This window comes from Microcaecilia unicolor, chromosome 3 (assembly GCF_901765095.1).
Source record: "Microcaecilia unicolor chromosome 3, aMicUni1.1, whole genome shotgun sequence".
NCBI classification, from domain to species: Eukaryota; Metazoa; Chordata; class Amphibia; order Gymnophiona; family Siphonopidae; genus Microcaecilia; species Microcaecilia unicolor.
The window spans coordinates 139876602-139899367 of record NC_044033.1 but is presented as its reverse complement, the minus strand read 5'-3'; the positions used below and the strand labels follow the sequence as shown (position 1 = coordinate 139899367).

Below are 22766 nucleotides of genomic sequence, written 5' to 3'. Positions count from 1 at the left end.
TAGATATGTTAAAAAAGTATTTTAATGAAGTATTAGGTATTCCCCCTGAGGGGTATCCACCTATTACAAAAGCATTATATATCTCTGGAGCTGGAGAGACTGGTTTGATTAACCCCCAGTCTGATTTAAACTTAACAGAATTTTTAGAGTCCTCATTAGATGTTGTGACCAAGAGAACTACACTTTTGGTTACCTTTGCATTGCAGTTAGATCGGAATAATGTTTTAAAACTATATTTCCGTCACTCGAAATCCCCGTTCTTGGGTTCGAAAATTCAAATATTTCCTGATTTTGCACGAGAGACTCAAAGAAAAAGAAAGAAATTTTTGTTGTTAAAGGAAAGAGTATTGCGTATAGGTGCAACCTTTATGTTAAGGTTTCCCTGTAAATGTTATATTTCTTTGAATTCTGTTAATTATATATTTTTTGAACCTGAGAAATTATTAGAATTTGTATCTTCTAAAGAAAGTACTGCAGTAGTTCCTGAGTGATAGCGTGAAGCCCAGCTGCAATTTTTCTGGCTCTGTCTGTTTCAAAAAGTATTGTTAGTTTACCTACATTTATATTTCCTAGTTCTTGGATCAATATTATGTGGACTAAATTGTTGTTTATTTTGCCTTTATTAAGGGAATTAATTCCCAACATAGAAGTTTTGTTTTATTTCTAGAATGTGAACTTATGTGGATTGCATAAATGTATTTGAATAAATGTAAAATAAAAAAAAAATAAAAAAAAAAAAAAGATGCACTAAGCCCATTTACTAGCACAACTTAGTAAAAAGGCCACTTAAGTTGTTTTGCTGCTGTTTCTTTGTTTAAATTTGTATTTTAATATTGCTATAGGGGCAGTGGTTCTCCATTTTCATTTTTCTCGGGCAGTCCTTGAGGCTTTTCCTCTTCTCTCCTTGTGATTTAGACTCTGGGGGTGGTTTCAGAACCTAGTTTTGCAATTCTGACCCAAGTAAATTGTTAAAAATATAGAGCAATTAACTCTCTGGGTTTTTTATACCACAGAAACAATATTCAAGCTGATTCAGGGAATATTGGTACTCTGTGCTATAGACCGTTAAATCTGTACATTTTTTTCATACCTCTGAGTTTTTCAGAAGAGATGTGCTCAAATGAAACTTAATGAGGCCTGTTATGTTCCCACCAGGACAATGCAATCATAGCTCCACTGATTAACTGTGCTGGTTGTTATCGATCTCAGTTTCATCCAGTTGCCCGTCTTGGAAAACAGGTATATGTTTCCACCTCTTGTCTTTTTTTTTCTGTTTTGTACAGTGTTGACAATATGCATCAATTTTTGCTTCATCCGTCAATGGTAAAGTCTGTCTTAATCTTTTAGGTGCTTGATTGTACGAGCAGCATTAATAGGTGGGCTCATCTTCCTGTACCTTCCCTGGAGCAAATGCAGGAATTGGCGGGGTGAGTTTAAACCCAATTTCTGTTTGTTTAATCTCCATGTCAATCCCTGTCCCCGCCCCACTTCCCTGTCCTTTTTTCATAGGACCTTCATCTCTTGCTGTCCTCCTTCTTCTCCCTTTGCCTCTAGGTTCTATATGCAAATGTCACAAGCCTAAGAAATAAGATGGGAGAGTTAGAATATATTACACTAAATGAAAAGATATAATAGGCATCTGTGAGACCTGGTGGAAGGAGGATAACCATTGGGACACTGTCATACCAGGGTACAAATTATATCACAGTGATAGGGTGGATCAGATTGGTGGAGGGGTAGCATTATATGTAGGAGGGCTTTGAGTCAAATAGACTAAACATTCTGCAGGACACAGTTAGAAATTCCATGTGTAAAGGGGAAAATGATAGTGATAGGCATGTACTACCGTCCACCTGACCAGGATGAACAGACAGATGTAGAAATGTTATCAGAAATTAAGGAGGCTAACAAACTGAGAACACAATAATTATGGATTATTTCAATTGCCCTGATATTGACTGGATAAATATAACATCAGTGTATGATAGAGAGGTAAAATTCCTTGATGAAATCAATGGCTGCTTTAAGGAGTAGCTGTTATGTTATTGAAGATTTATCTCTCACCAGCTCTCAATGTAATAGATTCAAGGTGAGTAACAATCAATGCAAGCCAAAAAGCTGACAACAAAACATCAGGAAGTTACAAATAATCAGAAAAGAAAACATATTCTAAATTTTAAAAAAAATGAGAAAGCTAAGAAAGTTAACTCCCCCCTCCTCCCTCCCCCCCCCCCCCCCCCCCCCCCCGGTCTAATAGAGGAGTTTTCAAGGCTTTACGAAAGAAAAAAAGTAATTCTTCATCAAACTTAATTCAAGTGGAAGGTTGTTCCAATAACGAACCACTAAGAAAAATGATTGAGAGAAGGCAGCCTTAAGTTGTATATTTTTTGTTGAAGGAAAGGCTAGTAATAAATAATTTTATCTCCTGGAAGTTATCCTAGATTTTAACACAGTTACCAACTGAGAACCGCCTTCAGGACACATACCTTCCAAAAATTTAAATACTAAACAAAGTGCCTTGAAAATAACCCAAGACTTCATAGGTAGCCAATGCAATTCACCCCAATAAAGGACTTACATGATCCAGCCTAGTCTTCCGAAATATTAACCTAGCAGCTGAATTCTGAACCAACTGAATTCTAGCAAGTTTGTTTAGAAGAAAGACTCAAGTAGAGTGAATTACCATAATCCAATAATGGTAAGATTGTTAACTGCACAATCATCTTAAAATGTTCTTCTAAAAAGTAAGATCTCAACAAACATAATTGTTTTAACTTAAAATAAGCTTTTCTAATCAGACTATTAATTTGTGGCTCCATTGACATAGATGAATCCAGTACCTTTCCATAAGAATTTAGACGCTCTTTCTTCCTTAAACAGAGATCCATCGTTATCCATAATAATCTGGGGAATTTTAGTTAAATCCATAGCAAACCACAATGTCTTGGTCTTATCAGCATTAAGTTGTAGTTTAACCTGGACAGATCAGTCTTTTATCCTTTTTATACAACAAGAGGGGAACTGTTCTAGACCTAGTCCTAAGTGGAGTGCATGATCTGGTGCAGGAGGTAACAGTGCTGGGGCTGCTTGATAATAGTGATTATAGCATCAGATTTGATATAAGCTCTAGAATAAGTACCCATAGGAAATCCAATACTTTAGAATTTAACTTTCAAAAAGGAGACTATGACAAAATGAGAAGAACGGTCAAAAAACGTAGAGAAGCAGCTGCAAACCTCAGGCGTGGATGCTGTTCAAAAATACCATTCTGGAAGCCCAGTCCAGACATGTTCCATGTATTAAAAAAGGAGGCAGGAAGGAAGGGCAAATGACATCTGGCATGGTTAAAAAGTGAGGTGAAGGAAGCTATTAGAGCTAAAAGAAAATCTTTCAGAAAATGGAAAAAGGATTCGACTGAAAATAATAGGAAATGGTATAAGGAATGGCAAGTCAGATGCAAAGTGCTGATAAGAAAAGCAAAGAGAGACTTTGAAAAGATTGCATTGGAGGCAAAAACACAAAGTAAAAACTTTTTTAGGTATATTAAAAGCAAGAAGCTGACAAAAGAATCAGTTGGACCTTTAGCTGACCGAGGGGTAAAAGGGGCACTCAGGGAAGACAAACCATAGCGGAGAGATTAAATTAATTCTTTGCTTCAGCCTTCACCAAGGAAGATGTGGGAGAGATACCAGTACAAGAAAAGAAGCACTAAGAGCCTTCAAGTTCAGAACAGGTCCTTTAATCAATCAATGTTGTACATCGTTGACCTGACATGGGCTGTGTTTCTGCATTCAATTCCTGTGTCAGGGATCATAAAACATAAAAATTCCAAAAAAGAAAACATAACCCCACGTGGGGTTCCAGTAGTATTGAATGCCGTGTTAATAAGTCAATCTTCCAGCAATTAATCCATTGTTCTTCCCTTGTACTCTCTAAGACCTAATGCTCATAAAAGGGAGCAAACTCTACTTCCTGTACATCTCTACCAAACCTGTCCACACAAATGAGTTTAGGTCCCCCTACCAACAGATGGAGATAGAGAAAAAACACCAAGGAACTCTCCTCTGCTTGTAAGAACGGCATCTGGGAGCTCCCCAGGCAATAGTTCTCTGTCAGTAGCAGATGACACAGATGTCTGTACTGGTGTGGTGTTTGGCAGTAAGGTGGGGTGACAGCCCCACATGGTTGCTTTCTATTGCCCTAGTGCATGGTGATCTATTTGGGGATTTGTCCACTTGCTGTTGGTTCTGGGTGTGTGAAGCTGTGGTTGGTGGTGGTCTATGTGGGCTGAAGCTGCCTGGATGCTTTTAAAGTTATTTGTAGAAAATAAAATAAATAAAAGGAAGTAAAGGCAGAGCCCAGGCATAATTGTGGGGGACAGTTCATTGCAGGGCACATTCCAAGTTGCTGATAACCCCAGTCAGAGTAAATGCATAGCATAGGGAAGTGGTGTGTGCTGTCTATCTGAGCTGGGCTCAATTTGTGGAGAATGCATTGGGGAAGGTCAGAGAATCTAGAGTGGGGATCCATTATGAGCGGGGCTCCACACCCATGAGCAGGACACTGGACAGAATGGCTGTTCTCTGACATAGTCCAGACCTCTCTGCGGTGGCATCAAACCATGGGCTCACCACATGTGATGCGCTGTATTTTCTCACAGTCATGGAAATTGCCACCATATTGAGGTCTATCCGTGTAGGTGGCTGGCAAACTCTTGCTGAAGGAGAGTTGTATGTGCTTAGGTTGAGGAAGCTTTGCCTTCAGCCATGAAGGCAATAATGAATTCCCTTGCTAAGCCCTCTTTCTTCTCAGTGTCTTAATGATGTGTAGAGTCTTCTGCTCTTTGCAACAGTCTGTGGGTCTCATCCTGGGTTTGGAGACTAGGGGAGTGGAAGCCTGGGGCTGGCAGCTTCAAAGGGCTAGCTAGAGTGGAGGGCCACAAGAGAGCTGCTGGTGCACTGGCTTATAAAATGCCGAGCGAGGGGAAGCCACCCCAGAATCTGTGATTTGAGAGGTTACTCAGTAAAGCAGTAGATCTCCTGGGGTAGATCAGGACATTAGAGAGCTGGAAGAAGGGGAGCTTGTTCAATGTGAGGAAGAGGCCTCCATGTTGCGGCTGTTTTGGAAGGAAGAGCTGGGACCCCTTATTTCTCAGATTGTCCGCTGGCTGGTTCTAGAGGCGGAAGTGTCTCAGGAGGCAGCCAAATCTGACCCCATTTTGCAGACATCAAGAAACAGTCAAAGCCATTTCCTTTTTCTTTAAATATTCAGAAAATAGTGTCAGCAGAGTGGGATATGCCAGATGCAAACTTTAGTATAGTGAGGACAATGTCCAAGTTATACCTTCTGCTGCAAAAGGAGTAAGACAGACTTCTGAAGATGCCCACCTGCTTAAGACCACTATCTTGGTGGTAGGAAGGACAGCAGTGAAGGAGTTTTTACTCTTTCAACAAAGTACAAAGACTAGGGGACACTTAATTTTTTTTATTTAAAGATTTTTTGAACATACATACAAAGTATTTATATAAATGAGGAAAGGAATCATTGGAACAATATTATCAGCAAATAATATTCATAAGAAAATCATTCCTAAGGCCACATCTAGGAAAGAGGTCTAGAGATACTATGAACAAAATAATTTTCTAATGAAAAACCATGGAATAAAATGTTCCATTTTCTATTGCCCTGTCTAAACCATTACTCTTTAATCTGGTCTATCTTCTCATGTTCTCCAGATGTAGATGGTCAAAAAAAAATATTGCTTATCCTGGAGGGAAAGCAAAGAAAAAAACTCGCCCCCAAGGAGGCCACCACCTTGAGCACCTGAGCTAAAAATTGTTTCCTACATTTGAGTCACCCTTTTAACATCTGGCAAAATCTGCAAAACCTGTCCACAGAAAGTTTCTCTTTTTATATTCAAAGTACGTTTTTAATATTATCATTTTATTTTTTTTCTGACCCAAAAGTTACCAAAAGAGTTGGGATTTCCCATCACGCTGACTCTGTCAGGATTCAGATGTAGCTGCGGGCAGCTACTGTGATATCATTGTGGCCTGGCGCCTTGCTTCAGCAAGCCCCTGCTGCGGAATGTTGGATTTACCTGACTGTGTCAGGATTAAGTTGTATCTGCAGCAGCTACTGTGACATCATTAGGGCTTGGCGTCTTACTTCAGTGAGCCCCTGCCATGGAACCTGGTCTGCGAGCATGAGCCCCTTTTGATGCCCAGAGGAGCAGGGGAATATTATCAATAATGGAGGGAAAAGAGGAAGAATACAAATTTGGCTGGATTAACAACATCTACTGCCATGGTGAAAGGGTCCTATGGACCTTCATGTGAGAATGGCATTGCCAGCTATGGATACTAGTCACCTGAGTAATTCTTCACCAACTGCTGCATCCTTGTTTTCTTTGGATCAGATTCCTCTCCTACAACCAAGTAGCATTGCAGTAGCAGAGGAATCTTATCCCACACAAGGTAATAACATTGCTCCTTCTTCAACTATTTCAGTAACGGGTGAGCAATCTGGTGCACTTGTTGAGGATGGGAGCTTGAGAAGAGCTCCAGTCCCTAAACCAGTCCAGATGGTGATTGAAAATGTTATAGAAGGAACAGAATCTCAAGAAAAACAAACTACTCTGCAAGACATATAGCAGGTTGTTAAATGTATTGATTATTCAATGCAAGGAACAATCCCATTATTATGTACATTTTCTCATGAAGGAGCCGCTAAATTCTCAGAGACTGAGAAGAGACTAGAAGACATTGAAATGCAGTAGGGCCCAGGCAGCTTCCTAAACATTGTTAAGTGATTTTTGTCAGTAGACATCTGTCAGGTAGCAATCTCACTTATTTGCTAAGCATTGCAGGCTAGATGTGCAGCCAAGAAAAGAGGCATCTTTTAGCACTGGGGTTGTCAGAACTGTGTTAGCCTTCTGGCCTGTTCTTTAGGACTACATTCCACTCATCTGGATTTGTGTGGTAGGGATGTACAAGAAGAAGACATGTTTACTCAATGTTAATTTCCTTTCTTGGAGTTCTACCAGATGAGATCAGAGTCTCTGCCCAGCTAGTGACAACTCTGATTAGTGTCTTCTGCTAAAGGGAAAAAAGAGATTTTCAGAAGCTCTATTGAACATGAGCAGGAATTGGTGGAAGTCAGCATGTCAGAAGGCTAAGGAGAGGAGCAACTGTTTTAGCTACACATCCTCTCTGTCAACTGGGGTATGGGAGGTATGACCACAGTATTCTGATTGGATATTTATTGGACTGCTTCTTTGTTTTCTGAGGTTCCTGGTGTTGAGGGGCATTGTTACCCAAGAACTGTAGGTTTCCGGAGTTGTTGCTGTTGAAGAATTGTGTATAGGGACCTCTCAGATGCCACTATTATAGGTGAAGAGTTTCTTGGTGCTTTATGTCTGTCTTCATCCACTGGCAGAGTGATCTAAACCCTCTCATTTGGTCTAATTTGGTAGGACTCAGGAAAATAAATTAATGGTGGGTACAAATTCCACCATATAGTAGACTGCAAGAGACCTTTTCGCAAAGTACAGAAACTCATCAAACTTCAACACAGCTCCTACCTCCCATGACCTGAACAAGCTTAGAAGGTCTTTTGCTGAAAGAACCATTGATGTGATCTGTTTTCTCTGACTTTTGTTAATATGCTATTAAATTTATGCAAATTCAGTTTGATTTCTAGCTATATTTCTTTTGCTAAGCATGAGCATGTCAGGAGCTGCCTAGTCAAATATATGGATTTGTATTTATATTTCATATTTATTACTCTCTTTTTCTAAATCTGAGCACATGGCGAGTGTCATTTCAACTTCATGAGTTATTTCCCTGTCCAAATGGACTCACATTGTATGCTCACCCAATGTATGTGAAAGAAACAATAGTTGCTGATTTGCGTATTTCACTGATAGAGGACATATACCAACCAGCTACTTGGTCTTCAGCCCCTAATTTCCTTGTCCCTTATAACTTGGATGCTTCATCAAGGGTAGACAGTATTTTTGGGCAGGCAGGTTTGAAAGATGTACTGTATATGTTTCCTGATCCAGCTCCTCTGACCAGACTCTATCTTTTGTGGGTTGTCCGTTGAGGCTTAATTATGTCCATGAAAAAGGCAGCAATACTCCCTATCATAATTAAAAACTGGGTCACTTACTATTGGCTGTATTTTCTCATCAGATAACTTTGGGCTTGGTTTTCCAACATGTAGTTGATTTATTCTGCACACCAATGAAGAAAGCAAATTTTCTCATCTGTAACAGATTTTCTGTAGGAGTAAGATCAATCAGATATACAGAAATTGGGGTCTTATACCTTTACTAGTAAAAAAGGCCCGTTTCCGTTTTAAAGGAAACGGGCGCTAGCAAGGTTTTCCTTGGAGTGTGTATGTTTGAGTGAGTGTGAATGTGCAAGTGTGTGTGTGTGTGACGGAGAGAGAGTGAGACTGGGTGCGAGTGTGTGTGTGAGAATGAGAGTATGTGCCAGGGTCCCCCCTCTCTCCCAGTTCCAGGGTTGTTCCCCCCCCCCCCCCGGTATGTCTCCCATTTGCAGGGGTGTCCCCTCCTCCCTCCCTCCCTTCCTCCCTCCCTCCCAGTTGCAGGGTTCCCCTCCTCCCATCCTCCCTTTTTCCCAGTTGCAGGGTCCCCCCCTCCATCCCTTCCTCCTTTTTTCCCAGTTGTGGGGCTCCCCTCCCCCTCCCTTTTTCCCAGTTGCAGGCTCCCCCCTCCCAGTTGCAGGGTCTGTGTGTCTCCCCCCCCCCCCCCCGCCTTTTGTCCAGTGGAAACAGCTGTAAAAACGGCAATGAGAAGCAGCTCCTAGGTTTCCTTTTTTTTTTTTTAGTGTATGGAATGACGGCTGCTTTGGGGAGTGGAATCAGAGATTAACCAATGGGCTTCCTTGCTTACCATAGACTTGCTTTGTTCACTTCCACTCCTGTCTATTGAACGTCCTGCAGCATGTCATAGCAGCCAATCAGTGGCACTTCAGGAATGACATCACTTTTATCTACTCCATTTTCCTTTTCCACTGTTCCAGGCAGCCTCAGAACGTTGGAGGTGAGAATTATTATATAGGATATCATATTGAGGAGTAGCATGCAGGGGTAGCTGTGCAGGAAATCTTGTGCTCAGAAAGATTTCTGGATCTTTCTAATTTATGAGAGAGCTGTTCCATGCTGGTGCCATCAGATGACATCACCCAATTATGTGACTGATTTATCCTGCTCTTACAGAGACCCCCCCCCCCCCCCGATAAAATCTGCATTCTCCTCCTTTTCCAAAGGCTGAAAATAATAAAATGATTTAATTTCTTTATTAAAGGTCAACAGGAGCTGTAGCATCCAGTTCTAGCATCCCTGAGGCTTTGGAGGTCCTTTCTCTATTAAAGCACCGTATGCCTCCAGATTACTGCTTTCTAGAGGATATGGGACATAGTCTTCTAACAGATATGTATGTATTTGATGCTGATATAGTAAAAATAGATACTATAAATGAAATTAATTAATATTGTATCTAGTGGTCTATACTAGAACATATGGAAGCATAATTTCAAAGACTTACAATGTTCCATAGGTTACTGTGAAGCTTTCTAAGTGCTTTGAAAATGAGCCCCATAGTAAATAATTTAAAAACTATTTTTGTGCTGAAAACTATTTTGTGCCATAAAGGGATTTTATGTTTAAATCCTTTTTATAGAACATTAAACAGAATAAATTGCTCATTTTGCAACCAAAGAGATTCAAATACATTTCCTTCCAAATTGTTGTTTTATAGAGCTTGGTAAGCACCCCTGTTGCTAATATAAACTTTACCCTACCCTCCCATTCCTTCCCAAAACCAACCCTTAGGGCCCCCCCTTGCACCAGATACTAAATATATGCCAAAACTTTCAGGTTTATTATATATTCAGTAAACGACTCCTTGCTCATGGAGATAAAGTGTCCCAGAAAAGAGACCAGGTTGCCAGAAATCGTAACCCTGGGCCTCGAGAAATGTCTTTTTTTCACAGCCGTTCCATCCGCATATCTTGAAGCATTAAAATTCACCAGTATTGAAAGGTTGGCAATCCCGTGTTTGCCAAAACTTAAGTATTGATTTAAGACCGAACACCACCAAAGGGCATAGAAATCTATTGCTCCCTTGTCGTGTTGGAGCTCCCAATGAGTAGGCCCCAAAACGTATTAGTGGAGTGCATGCCGTCGAAAGAGACCACAGCTTAGCAAAGTATTTTAGATGGCAATCCAAACAGCTTGAACCTCGGGCAGCACCAAAGCATATGTCCAAGGTGTGCACCGGGGGCTCCACACTTGAGGCAATGTCCTGTAGTGTCAAAGCCAATCCTGTGGGTTCTGTGTGGTGAAATATGTAGATGTAATGCAAATTTATATAGAGTTTTTCTATATAACACACAGTCTGTATAGGCTTTGCTGTTGAGAATAAAATCTTGAAGTTGGGCCTCTGTAAGTTGTTGCCCCATATCTGCAGTCCATTTGTGGGCAAGGGCCACATAGTCAATGTCTGGAGTTCTGTCCAACAATGCTCTGTGGTGGAAATGAAGAGGTACCATTAATTGCGAGCCCATAGTGAAAATTCAGATAGCACTTCCTGTACGTCCTCAGTTATGGCTGTCCATTCCAGTGAGTATGCGTAGTGGCGAGCATGTCAATATGGAAAAAGGTCTGAGGAGGTCAGCTTGAACTCTTGTAGCGAGGCAAAGGACTTAGGTTTCTCTTCCTAATCAATGAATTGTAACAAATACAGAATTCCAAGGCATTGCCAGTGAAGAAATGGGCCACCCCCCATACCAGGGGGAAAGTCTGGGTTCCCAATGAATGTCAAAAATGGGGTAACAGTAGACAAGAATGTAAATCTGCGGCAGACTCACTTCCAGGCCTCTCTTGCTGCTTTATATATTGGATAGTGTTTATAAATGCCTTTTGGTAATGAGTTCAGGCCATGGAGTATACTACTGACATGTATTTCAGGGATCATCTGGGTCTCCAGGTTAGTGAACGAGAAAGTGTTTATTATTCCAGTATCAATCATTGATGTGCTGCATTTGACTGGCCACTGAGTTAATGAGGCCCATCCCGCCATGCATAAGAGGAGTCTGCAGCACCCTAAGAGCAATCAAGGTTTCTTACCCTGCCATAGCAGAATCCTACCCAACCTTTGTTCATTGCAGCCCTTCAGAAACAGGGGTACAAACTGAAACAAATATAGCCATATTGGCACTAAAATCATGTTGAAAAGTCATATACGTCCTCACAACGATGACGGATAAGCTTTCCATATGCTAAGTTTGATACGGGTATTTTCCATAATTAGGGTTATATTTTTGTCATATAGTGCGGTCAGATAAGCACTCATAAGCACCGCCATACTGCGAAAAGACCAAGGGTCCATCAAGCCCAGCATCCTGTCTCCGACAGTGGCCAATCCAGGCCCCAAGAACCCGGCAGAACCCCCCCCCCCCAAAAAAAAAAAAAAAAAAAACCTTTAATAATGTTCAATGGACTTTTCCTTCAGGAATCTTTCCAACCCCCCTTTAAACTTGGCAAGGCCAACTGCTGTCACTACATTCTCCGGCAACGAGTTCCAGAGTCCAACTATGCACTGAGTAAAGAAAAACTTTCTCTGATTTGTTTTAAATCTACCACATTCCAGCTTCATCTTGTGTCCCCTGGTTCTATTATTGTTAGAAAGTGTAAACAAACGCTTCATATCTGTCTGCTCCATTCCATTCATTATTTTGTAGACTTCTATCATATCACCCCTCAGCCGCCTTTTCTCCAAGCTGAAGAGCCCTAGCCGTCTAAGCCTTTCCTCATAGGGAAGTCGTCCCATCCCTTTTATCATTTTTGTCGCCCTTCTCTGCACCTTTTCCAATTCCTTTATATCTTTTTTGAGGTGCAGCAACCAGAACTGAACACAATATTTGAGGTGCGGTCACACCATGGAGCAATACAATGGCATTATTGACATCTTCATGTTTGTTTTCCATCCCTTTCCTAATAATACTCAACATTCTGTGCGCTTTCTTAGCCGCCGCAGCACACTGAGCAGAAGATTTCAATGTCTTATCAACTCCCAGATCCCTTTCTAGGACCGTGACTCCTAATGCGGAACCTGCATGACATAGCTGTAATTCGGGTTCCTCTTTCCCACATGCATCACTTTGCATTTGTCAACATTGAATTTCATCTGCCATTTGGACACACAATCTCCCAGTCTCGTGAGGTCCTGTTGTAATCTTTCACACTCCTCCTGCAACGTGACAACACTGAATAACTTGGTGTCATCTGCGAATTTAATTACCTCACTAGTTACTCCCATCTCTAGGTCATTTATAAATATGTTAAACAGCAGCGGTCCCAGCACAGACCCCTGAGGGACCCCACTAACTACCCTTCTCCATTGAGAATACTGACCGTTCAACCCTACTCTCTGCTTCCTATCTTTCAACCAGCTCTTAATCCATAATAATACACTACCTCCGATCCCATGACCCTCCAGTTTCCTCTGGAGTCTTTCATGAGGCACTCTGTCAAACGCCTTCTGAAAATCCAGATAAACAATATCAACTGGCTCCCCTTTGTCCACATGTTTGTTCACCCTCTCAAAAAAGTGCAGTAGATTGGTGAGGCAAGATTTCCCTTCAAATGCATCTCCTCCCATAGAAGTGGAAAGGACTTGATCCTGGAATCTTGTACTTCTCTAGTAGGGCCTTAGACTTGTGTAGATTTAGTGCAAATCCTGAACGCTGACCATATCGGCCCTGCAGGTCCAAAAGCGCTGTCAAAGAATGTTGGGGGTCCATCAGCACAACTAAAAAGTCATCTGCAAAAGCTAAACACTTGATTTGGATATTCTGTATGTGAACCCCAGCTATGCACACATCGTCGTTTAAGATATGGAGCAGGGGACGCAAAGATAAGATAAAAAGGAGCAGCGACAATGGACAGCCCTGTCTCATCCCCCAGGATATAGGGAAGGCCGAGGACTGCATCCCATTCACCAATAATTGTGCTTATAGCCCGTGGTAGAGTGCCCTAACAGCCTGGAGAAACCAGCCGTGTAACCCATAATGGGCAAGCACCGCAAAAAGATATGTCCAATAGACATTATCAAAGGCCTTTTCAGCGTCTAAACTGGTCACCAGGGTTGGAATCTTATTTGCCTGGCAGTGACACATTGCCAAAATAATCTTCCGAACATTAAGGACTGATGATTATCTCCTTCGGACAAACCCCACCTGTGCCTCTCCCACCACCTCAGACAATTTGTGTTCCAGTCTAGTCAGCAGAATTTTTGACAAAAGCTTGAGGTCCACATTATGAAGGGAGATGGGCCTATAGGAGTCCACCCTGTCCTTGGACTTTTGAGGTTTGGAGATAAGTGTAATAAGTGCTGTATTTGCATGCAAGGCAAATTCTCCTGATTCCACTACCTCTGTAGGGTGAGATTGGAGCAGACCCAACAGCTGAGTTTGGAGGCCTTTATAATACCCTCCTGAGAACCCATCTGACCCTGGTGCTGAGTAATTATTTAGAGATTGCATCATGTGCTGAATCTCTTTTGCTTGTATAGGCCTATTAAGAGTAGTTAGGGCTTCTTCAGTCAATGAGAGCAAAGCAGCTTCCAAAAACTGTTGAATGGACTTTGCATGGTCCTCCCCTTCATCCGCTCCATAAAGCGAAGAAAAATAATCTAAGAAAATCTGGGAGAGAGATTCCTGATCCCGTACTATGTCCCCCGCACCGTCCCTCAAAGATGGAGCCATTTGCGATTTCCCCCCCCCCCCTTAACAAGCCGTGCCATCACTTTTTTTCAGATTTCTTTCCATATTTGTAAAATTGAAATTTGCGATAAAGGAGGGAGCCAGTAGTATGTTCGTAGATGAGAGTATTGAGGGCCATTTGGGCCGAGTGATAAGCCACTTTGTTGGCCATTGTGGGGGCATGTGCATAGTCTCGCTTTAGTCTGCGTACCTGTCCCTCCAAGTATACTATGCTAGCAGAGATGTGGGCATTCCTAGTACTTCAGTATGCTATTATTTCCCCCCTCGTTAATTCCTTCGCTGTTTGCCAAAACAGGACAGGACAATCTCTATGGTGTCCGTTCATGAGAAAAAGAGATCCCACTTTTCTCTCAGAAATTTGAGAAAGTCCTGGTCTGTTGATAGATATGAGGAAAGGGGGGGGAGTAGGAGGAGTAGGCTCTTGAGCAACACCAGTAGGCGACGTAGATAGGAACAATCTCTTTATTTAAATATACACTCGACTCAACACAGCCGTGTTTCGGCGCTACAGACGCCTTCTTCAGGAGTCTATGAAATAAAAACCAAACAATGGTAATATAACAAACATGCAGAACAAAAAGTAAAATAAATGTAGAACGTTAAATGTGTGATAAACATAAATTCCATGTAGAATTAAAAAATTAATATAAACATTTTTTATAAAAAAAATTATTAGTATTGCAGAAATGCTATAATATATATACAAATATACATACATATATACATACATATATATATATACACATATACATATACATACACATACATATAAAATCCATACATGTAAAAATACATATACTCAAACATACATGCATATATAGTTTTCAAATGTATAATAAATACTTAAATTATTAAATTATTAAAAATATTAGATTATATATAACATACGATAAAGGTGTTGTATATTACCAATCAAACAAGGATGACATCTAAAAATTAGCAGAAAAAACATCAAAATGAAGTATAACGAAAAAACTCAAAATACAGTGAAATAAATAAATAAATAAAACACACTTACAACCAATTATAAATAATATATGATATTTATGATGTAACCATATAAGTTAAGTATCATAGATAAACTGACCTTGTGATATATAGATATACGAATATTAAGCTCAAAGAGAATGAAAGCAAGGCTTCTGCTACAATTGTAATCCTATAGATAAAGCAGAAAACGCTCAGTTATTTATGGCAACATGGCAGGCTTAAAGAATATGTTTTGAACATATATATATAAAAAGGGTGTATATGCATATATCAGAAAATCAATGCATAAAGTTTAGTATCAAACAATACCTGCACACATCCTATCCACAAATACACCAATATTTCAAAAAAGTCTCGAGAACATTTTTTTATATAATATGGTACAAATGTTGAAAAACACTAATTTATAAAAATAATTTAGTGAGCACACAGGACCTCCGTTATTCTGTGCTCAGAAAGGATATAAATATGATAAAAATAATTAAATAAAAGAGTCTGTGATGCGAATACCCAAAATAGATGGTGCAGATTTTATCCTGTGCTGTTTAAAACTAAACATCATAATAGATGCAGCACCTGATATTAAAAAATAGAAATACAAAGACAAAGAATCCACTCTTTAGATGTATAGTCGCAGAATAAGTAAACTGTAATGAAGGACTTACCACTGCCGATGCAGGAAAAAAGCTCAGCGTATTCAATTGCACTTCTGTGAAGTCAAAAGGGGCGTGTTCACAGTAAGTCCGTTTTATAAAAGAAAAAGCCCGCCAAAAGGAGCAATCAGCTGTGCAGGCTCAAAGTATAATGAGTAGCACTCAGTATGACGTATCTAGTTTGAAAAAAACCCATCAAAGACAGTATAATTTTAAAATGTAGAACTGATGCACCAGTACTATGGTGGTGGTTTGGCGTGCTGCTGTTGATAGATATGCCAGGGCCCCGCGGACTAGAGAACCCCGGAGGGTCCAGGTCACCCACACCATGCAGTGGTCTGAGACACCCCAGGGCCCACCACTACTTCATCACCCTTCGGAACACTTTTTATTGTGTGAGTATGTAATCCAATCTGAACAGTAAACCATGAGCCTGGGAGACATTACGTTCTCAAGGGTGAAGAAGGCGCCATGAGTCTATTAATCCAGATCAGAACAAACTGTTGTAAAAACCATCTCCTGGACCCAGAACCCTATGCCTTCCTGAGATACCAGAGCAATCTAAGGAGGTATTCAGGACCAGGTTGGCATCACCTATTTTGCTGGCTATTAGGATGCAATCGACTTAATAATTTGTAATAAAAGGGCTATTCAAAGGGGGTGGGCCCATACATTACTAACAAGTAGTGCCAAAGGCCCTGAATTCAAAGCTTAAGAAGCAAATGCCTTCCCCCTTCATTCTTAAAGAATAGTTTTGCTTGATAACTAAGATTTTTGTGTAATAACACTGCCACCCTTCCTCTCCTCCCCCCCAGAAGATTCATAGAATACATCCCCCACCCATTTCTGTTGGAGTTTTTGGTGTTCTCCTTCCGTTAATCCGGTTTCGTGCAGACACACTATATGTCTTATGATGCTTCAACATTTGCAATATTTTAGTGGGCTTTATAGAGGAGGAAATACTTTCAACTTTCCAGGTGAGTAGCCTACAGGAAACCAGCTCAGATCTCTATTTGTTTGTTGAAAGGCTGCATGATCCAATGTACAGGCAGAGAGCCCTGAGGCGCCCAGTCCCACCTCCGAGCACTCCTGCCCCTTCCTGTTGACGATTAGCTTGGACAATATATAATGTCTTTAAACTCCACATCCAACAACTGAGAAATAGAACTGTACCCGGTGCAAGGAACCATCCCTTTTGCATTTAAATGATCCATTCATCTTGCCCCCTCCCCCACTACCCCACCTTGCTTGACACATAGTTATCAAGCCACCAGAATAAAGGACTATTATAAAATTACCTCACTATACAGTACAATTAGATGCTTATTTGTAAATGACTCTATAGTAGGTGTGTTCAGAAGAGGTGTTTGGGCAGATTGTGGGTAGATTTATGATTTATACAAGGATTTATGGTTTATGCGCATAAAATACCTGTGTGCTCCTATACCTTAAGTAGGCATAGGATTTATGATTTATGCATATATATGTACTCCCGTTCCTTTATGATTTATGATTTATGAGCATATATTATAAAATCAATGAAAAGAGGAAGCCATTCAAACCCACAAAAAGTGGTACACGCAAAACACAAAAGTGGGAATGACCACAGCGATGAGCCAGGTGAAATAAAACAAGTCTTTATTGTGTAACACAGCAATATTTGCTTGAAGACAGCACATCAGATGGAAAAGAACAGGCTCCACTGGAGCATGAACTCAGCACGGTCCGTGTTTCGGCCTATTCCTTCATCAGGAGTCAAAATCTTAGGCAATGTGTACTGAACTGTAACCACTGTACAAATATTGTACCATGGTTATGGGTCAGCATGCACTGCCTAAAATTGTCGTTATAGAGTACTAGCCAAAGTCTGTAGTTGCATGCCTAATTTTAGGCGCAAGCACTTATGCAAAATGCATATGCCTAACTGCTGGCATTTTGTTGAGTAACTGCTAATATTCTATAACCTGTGCACACAAGTCCTGAGCACTCTCCCTTGCAGTTGCGCACTATGGATTTTCCTTGCCCAGTTTATAGAATAACAACTAAGTTAAGCACCTAGCTGCAAATTAGAGTCAATTAGACAATTGGTTATTAAAGTCAATTAGCATCTAATTAAACAATTAAGCATGCAACTGACCTTATTCTGTAACTTTCATATTGAACTTTGTGCACTAACATCTGGATTCTATATAGCGCGACCAAAGTTGCGTCTGCAAATCCAGTCGTACTCCAGATTTGCACACGCAATTTCTTATGCCAATCAGCGTTGATAATTGCCACTTAAGTAATTATTGACTCTAATTGCCATTAATTAGAATTTACATGCACAACTTGCTAAGCGTATTCTGGAAAGTGGTGTATGTAAATTCTAATGTGTTGTGTACTGCCAGAAAGGGGGCATGGAATGGGCGGGCCGTGGGCATTCCTAAAATCTACACGCAGGGTTAACTTAGGCACCGATATTTGCACCAAGTTTTACTTGACGTAAATGGCCATGCCTAGAGTTAGGTGCAGACATGGCTGCTAGGTGTATTCTATAAACAGCGCTTAAGTGTAGTTGAAGTTTACAGAATAATTTTCGGTACCAATTTTTCAGGCATGATATATAGAATCTAGTCCTAAGCGTCAAGTTGGGGCACAAGTTTATAAAATGAAGAGGATAATGTCTATGGCTTCAATGTAGACACTATTTCTATAGGATTTGGTTCTAGTATTTTATAAAGACATAAAACAACCTATGGGATCCTTTTACTAAGGTGTGCTAATGATTAGCGTGTGCTAACTGATAAGGTGCCCATTATATTCCTTTGGGGGTCTTTTACAAAGGCACGCTAATGATTAGGACTATATGGGTATCTCTAGTATGTAGCCCATTCTAAAAATGCTTTCGCGCCTTTTTAAAAGGACCCCTGTGGGCGTCTTACCATTTAGTATGAGCTAAATCTGTTAGCTCACCTTAGTAAAATTACTCCTATGTGTCTTTTTAAAATAGGCACTTTTTTTTGCCTTCATACATTGGTGCCTTTTATAAAATTACCCTTGTAAAGTTTGATTGCCTGAAGATATATAACCCCATAAAATAAATAGTATATCTAATGAAACTTTGGTAGATATGCATGGTGTTGTAAAGTTCTTCCTGCATGGCCACTTCCAAAGCTATAGAAAAAAGTTTGTTTATTTATTCATAGACACAGCAGTTGTTCCAGGGGAAGGGAGACAATGAGGGGCATTTTCAAAAGGGACATCCTCGCAAAACGTCCTGATCCATGGGCGGGGAAACCTGTATTTTCGAAACAAGGTGGATGTCCATCTTTCGTTTCGATAATACGGTCAGGGACCTCCAAATCCTGAAATTTGGTCGTCCTTTGAGATGGTCGTCCCTAGACATGGACGTTTCTGATTTTCGGAGATTTTCGAAACCAAGGATGTCCATCTCAGAAACGACCAAATGCGAGCCATTTGGTCATGGGAGGAGCCAGCATTTGTAGTGCACTGATCCCCCTGACATGCAGGGACACCAAGCGGGCAGGACTTCATAAATTGCTCCTTGGAACATAGCTCCCATACCTTGTGTGCTGAGCCCCCACAACCCCCCCACCAAAACCCACTACCCCCAACTGTACACCACTACAATAGTCCATACAGTTGAAGGGGGGGCACCTAGATGTGGGTAAAGTGGGTTTCTGGTGGGTTTTGGAAGGCTTGCTGTTTCCTCCACAAATGTAACAGCTAGGGGGGTATGGGCCTGGGTCCGCCTGCCTGAAGTGCACTGCACCCACTAAAACTGCTCCAGGGACCTGCATACTGCTGTGATGGACCCAAGTATGACATCCGAGACTGGCATAGAAGCTGGCAATCAGTATTTTTCAAGATGTTTTTTGAGGGTGGGAGTGGGTTAGTGACCACTGGGGGAGTAAGGGGAGGTCATCCCCGATTCCCTCCGGTGATCATCTGGTCATTTTGGGCACCTTTTTGTGCCTTGGTCGTAAGAAAAATATGATCTGGTGAAAACGTCCAAGTGTTCGTCAGGAACGTCCTTGTTTTTTTCGATTATGGGTCAAGGACGTCGAAGTATTAAGCACGCCCAAGACTCGCCTTCGTTACACTTCTGACACGCCCCCTTGAACTTTGGCCGTCCCTGCGATGGAAGGCAGTTGGGAACGTCCAAAATCGGCTTTCGATTATACCGATTTGGACAACCCTGGGAGAAGGATTGTTTATCTTCCGATTTATGTTGAAAGATCGGCGTCCTTCTCTTTTAAAAATGAGCCCAAATGTATATACAATTTGTATAATAGGCTGAAACTCGGTGAGTAGGCACCATAGGGTTGCCACCACAACCTGGTCAACCAAAGCAGGCTGATCCCATCCTGGGGTTGTCTCCTCATCTAGGTCAGCCCAGCTGGGGTTGATCCGCGTTAGTTTCACCCCACTGCATGCATGGAAATGTAGTCCTACTTTTTATGAAGCTCAGAAATGGAATTCCTTAAAGGGCTCCTAGTCCTGGTAGTGCACAAGTCGCTACACTCATATTAGCCCTCTCTTCAAGTTACTTCTTTGGCTCCCTATCCATTTCCACATACAGTTCAAACTTCTCTTATTGACTTACAAGTGCCTTCACTCTGAAGCTCCTCAGTACCTCTCCACTTATCTCTCACTACACTCCTCCCTGGGAACTCTGTTCATTGGGTAAATCTCTCTTATCTGTACCCTTCTCCAATGCCAACTCCAGACTCCGTTCCTTTTATCTTACTGCACCATACTACTACTACTTATCATTTCTATAGCGCTTCTAGACGTACGCAGCGCTATACACTTGAACATGAAGAAACAGTCCCTGTTTGACAGAGCTTACAATCTAATTAGGACAGACAAACAGGACAAAAAAGGGATAAGGAAATTACTAAGGTGGGAATGAGAAAACATTGGTACTGAACAAGTGAGTAAGGGTTAGGAGTTAAAAGCAGCATCAAAAAGGTGGCCTGGAATAGACTTCCTGAGTCAGTACGTCAAGCTATACCTCTGGCCGTCTTCAAATATAGGCTAAAAGCCAACCTTTTTGAGGCTGCTTTTAACTCCTAGCTCATATTCACTTGTTCAGTACCCATGTCTGTTTTATCATTCCCACCTTAAGTAATTCCCTTATCCCTTATTATAATATTATTGGATCCGTCAGAATCGCATAATTCAACCCTCCGGCAGTAACTTAGCCATTAGCAATAGGGAAAATATGTAATCATCATTGATCCAGTTGTATAAATGTCCAAGCTTGTATTAAGCTATCAAGTCATTTAGCTTTATTTGGAACTCTTCTTTTCTCTTTTTCTTTCTTTTAATATGAAAGGTTCAGGCAGGAGACACATCACACTGACATGAACATGAATTCATGTTTCACCATAAGGCCTGTAAACTGCGTAAAGCTTGAGCTGAGAGGGTGATTGGGAAAATTCGGGATCGCTCTAGCCATTTGCTTGCTAGGTCCTCCTAAATTACCTTTGAGGTATTTGCATAGTGGTCACCCTCCCTTTTTTGTTTCCTTTTCTCTTTTCTTTTTGTTATTTTGCTTATTTGAAAATATGTTTGTGAATAAAAATAGAAAAGGTTTGATTGGGTTGATATGTTTTTCCTTATTTTGCATTTTTAGGGCCATATTTACAAAGATGCGCTAGTATTTATAGCGTGAGCTAAAAATTAGCATGCACTAACACTAGAGACACCCGTAGGAATATATGGGTGTCTCTAGCATTAGTGTGCGCTAAAAATGCTAGCGCGCCTACAATGCAGCTTAGTAAACAGGGCCCTCAATGTTTTGAGAAGAATCATTGTGCTATCTGTTTTATGCAACATTTGCAAAGTTCAATAAAGACTTCTGGTTAAATAAAAAAAAATAAATATATGATCATCCTAAAAAGAATTAAACAAGGTTTGAAGTTTGTTTAGGAAGTGAATGGGGATCACGTCAGGATTAATGACAATGTATACCTTTAGTTGTATTTTTTTATGATTTTTAGCCTCAATCTGCAAGTCAGCATCCCAGCTGCTTTTACAAATTAACTTCTTTCTAGCTGCCACCTTCCCGCCCTTTCTAGTCATCAACATCCCTCTACTAACCTGTTGGCTAATTTGTATTTAAACCAGAATGCACAGCCCTTTTTGATCCAAGAGTGAGATGCATGAATGTACCCTCTCACTTTAGAAACATTTTTTTTATATCACTTAAGAGAATTTAATTCTGAATATATATGAAAGATAAACAAATGGACAGCACCTGTGGTTGAAGCCTTTACAATTTGCGCTACTACTCATAATTTCAACTTTTTGTCCAGTTATTTTAAATTTTTAATTATATTGTGGGCCTACCTGATTTTTACAGGTGGTTATCGCTACAGACCTACTTGTGCACCACACCCATGGACACGCTATATTGTCCGCGACCTATCCTCGAAGCTGTGACAGTGCTCCGGAAGATAACAGTACAGTGCCACCTAGTGTCTGAGCAAATCATTGCAAGTGCAGAGCTTCGATATCTACAGTGGGTGGACAAAGCACTGCGCTCCCGCCAGAGGCATAACTACATACGAATGCTGAAGAGGTTTGTACAGTAGAGCATCACATTTTATGGATGGTGGGAGGGAGCATTCCCGTACAACAAAGGCTAGTTTAAGAGGGAGAAATGGGAGTGTGGTAAAATGATTGAGCATGAAAGGAGAATAACTGACTGACTGAGACAAAGCAAACATGGATTTAGTGAAAGGAAATCTTGCCTTGCCAATCTATTACATTTCTTTGAAGGGGTGTACAAGCATGTAGATAAAGGTGAGCCGGTTGATATTGTGTATCTGGATTTTCAAAAGGCATTTGACAACGTGCCTCATGCAAGACTCCAGAGGAAATTAGAAAGTCATGGGATAGGAGGTAGTGTCCTTTTGTGGGTTAAAAACAGGTTAAAAGATAGAATACAGAGAGTAGGGTTAAATGGTCAGTATTCTCAATGGAGAAGGGTAGATAGTGGGGTTCCCCAGGGATCTGTGCTGGGTCCGCTTTTTAGCATATTTATAAATGATCTAGAGATGGGAGGATCTAGTGAGGTAATTAAATTTGCTGACGACATAAAGTTATTCAAAGTAGTTAAATCGCAAGAGGATTGTGAAAAATTGCAAGAGGACCTTATCAGACTGGAAGACTGGGCGTCTAAATGGCAGATGACATTTAATGTGAGCAAGTGCAAAGTGATGCATGTGAGAAAGAGGAACCCAAATTATAGCTATGTAATGCAAGGTTCCACATTACGAGTCACCGACCAAGAAAG

The 22766-nt window shown here is 40.8% G+C and overlaps 1 protein-coding gene across 2 annotated transcripts in view; it reads left to right on the top strand.

Annotated features, from left to right (window-relative positions):
* ERMARD (ER membrane associated RNA degradation) overlaps positions 1-22766 on the top strand; it is a 98599-nt gene that overhangs the window by 60665 nt on the left and 15168 nt on the right. For both annotated transcript variants that reach the window (XM_030196397.1, XM_030196396.1), the window contains 4 exons: positions 1156-1239; positions 1348-1427; positions 9335-9463; positions 21831-22049. In XM_030196397.1, coding sequence (XP_030052257.1) covers positions 1156-1239; positions 1348-1427; positions 9335-9463; positions 21831-22049 — 512 coding nt within the window. The remainder of the gene's footprint in view (positions 1-1155; positions 1240-1347; positions 1428-9334; positions 9464-21830; positions 22050-22766) is intronic.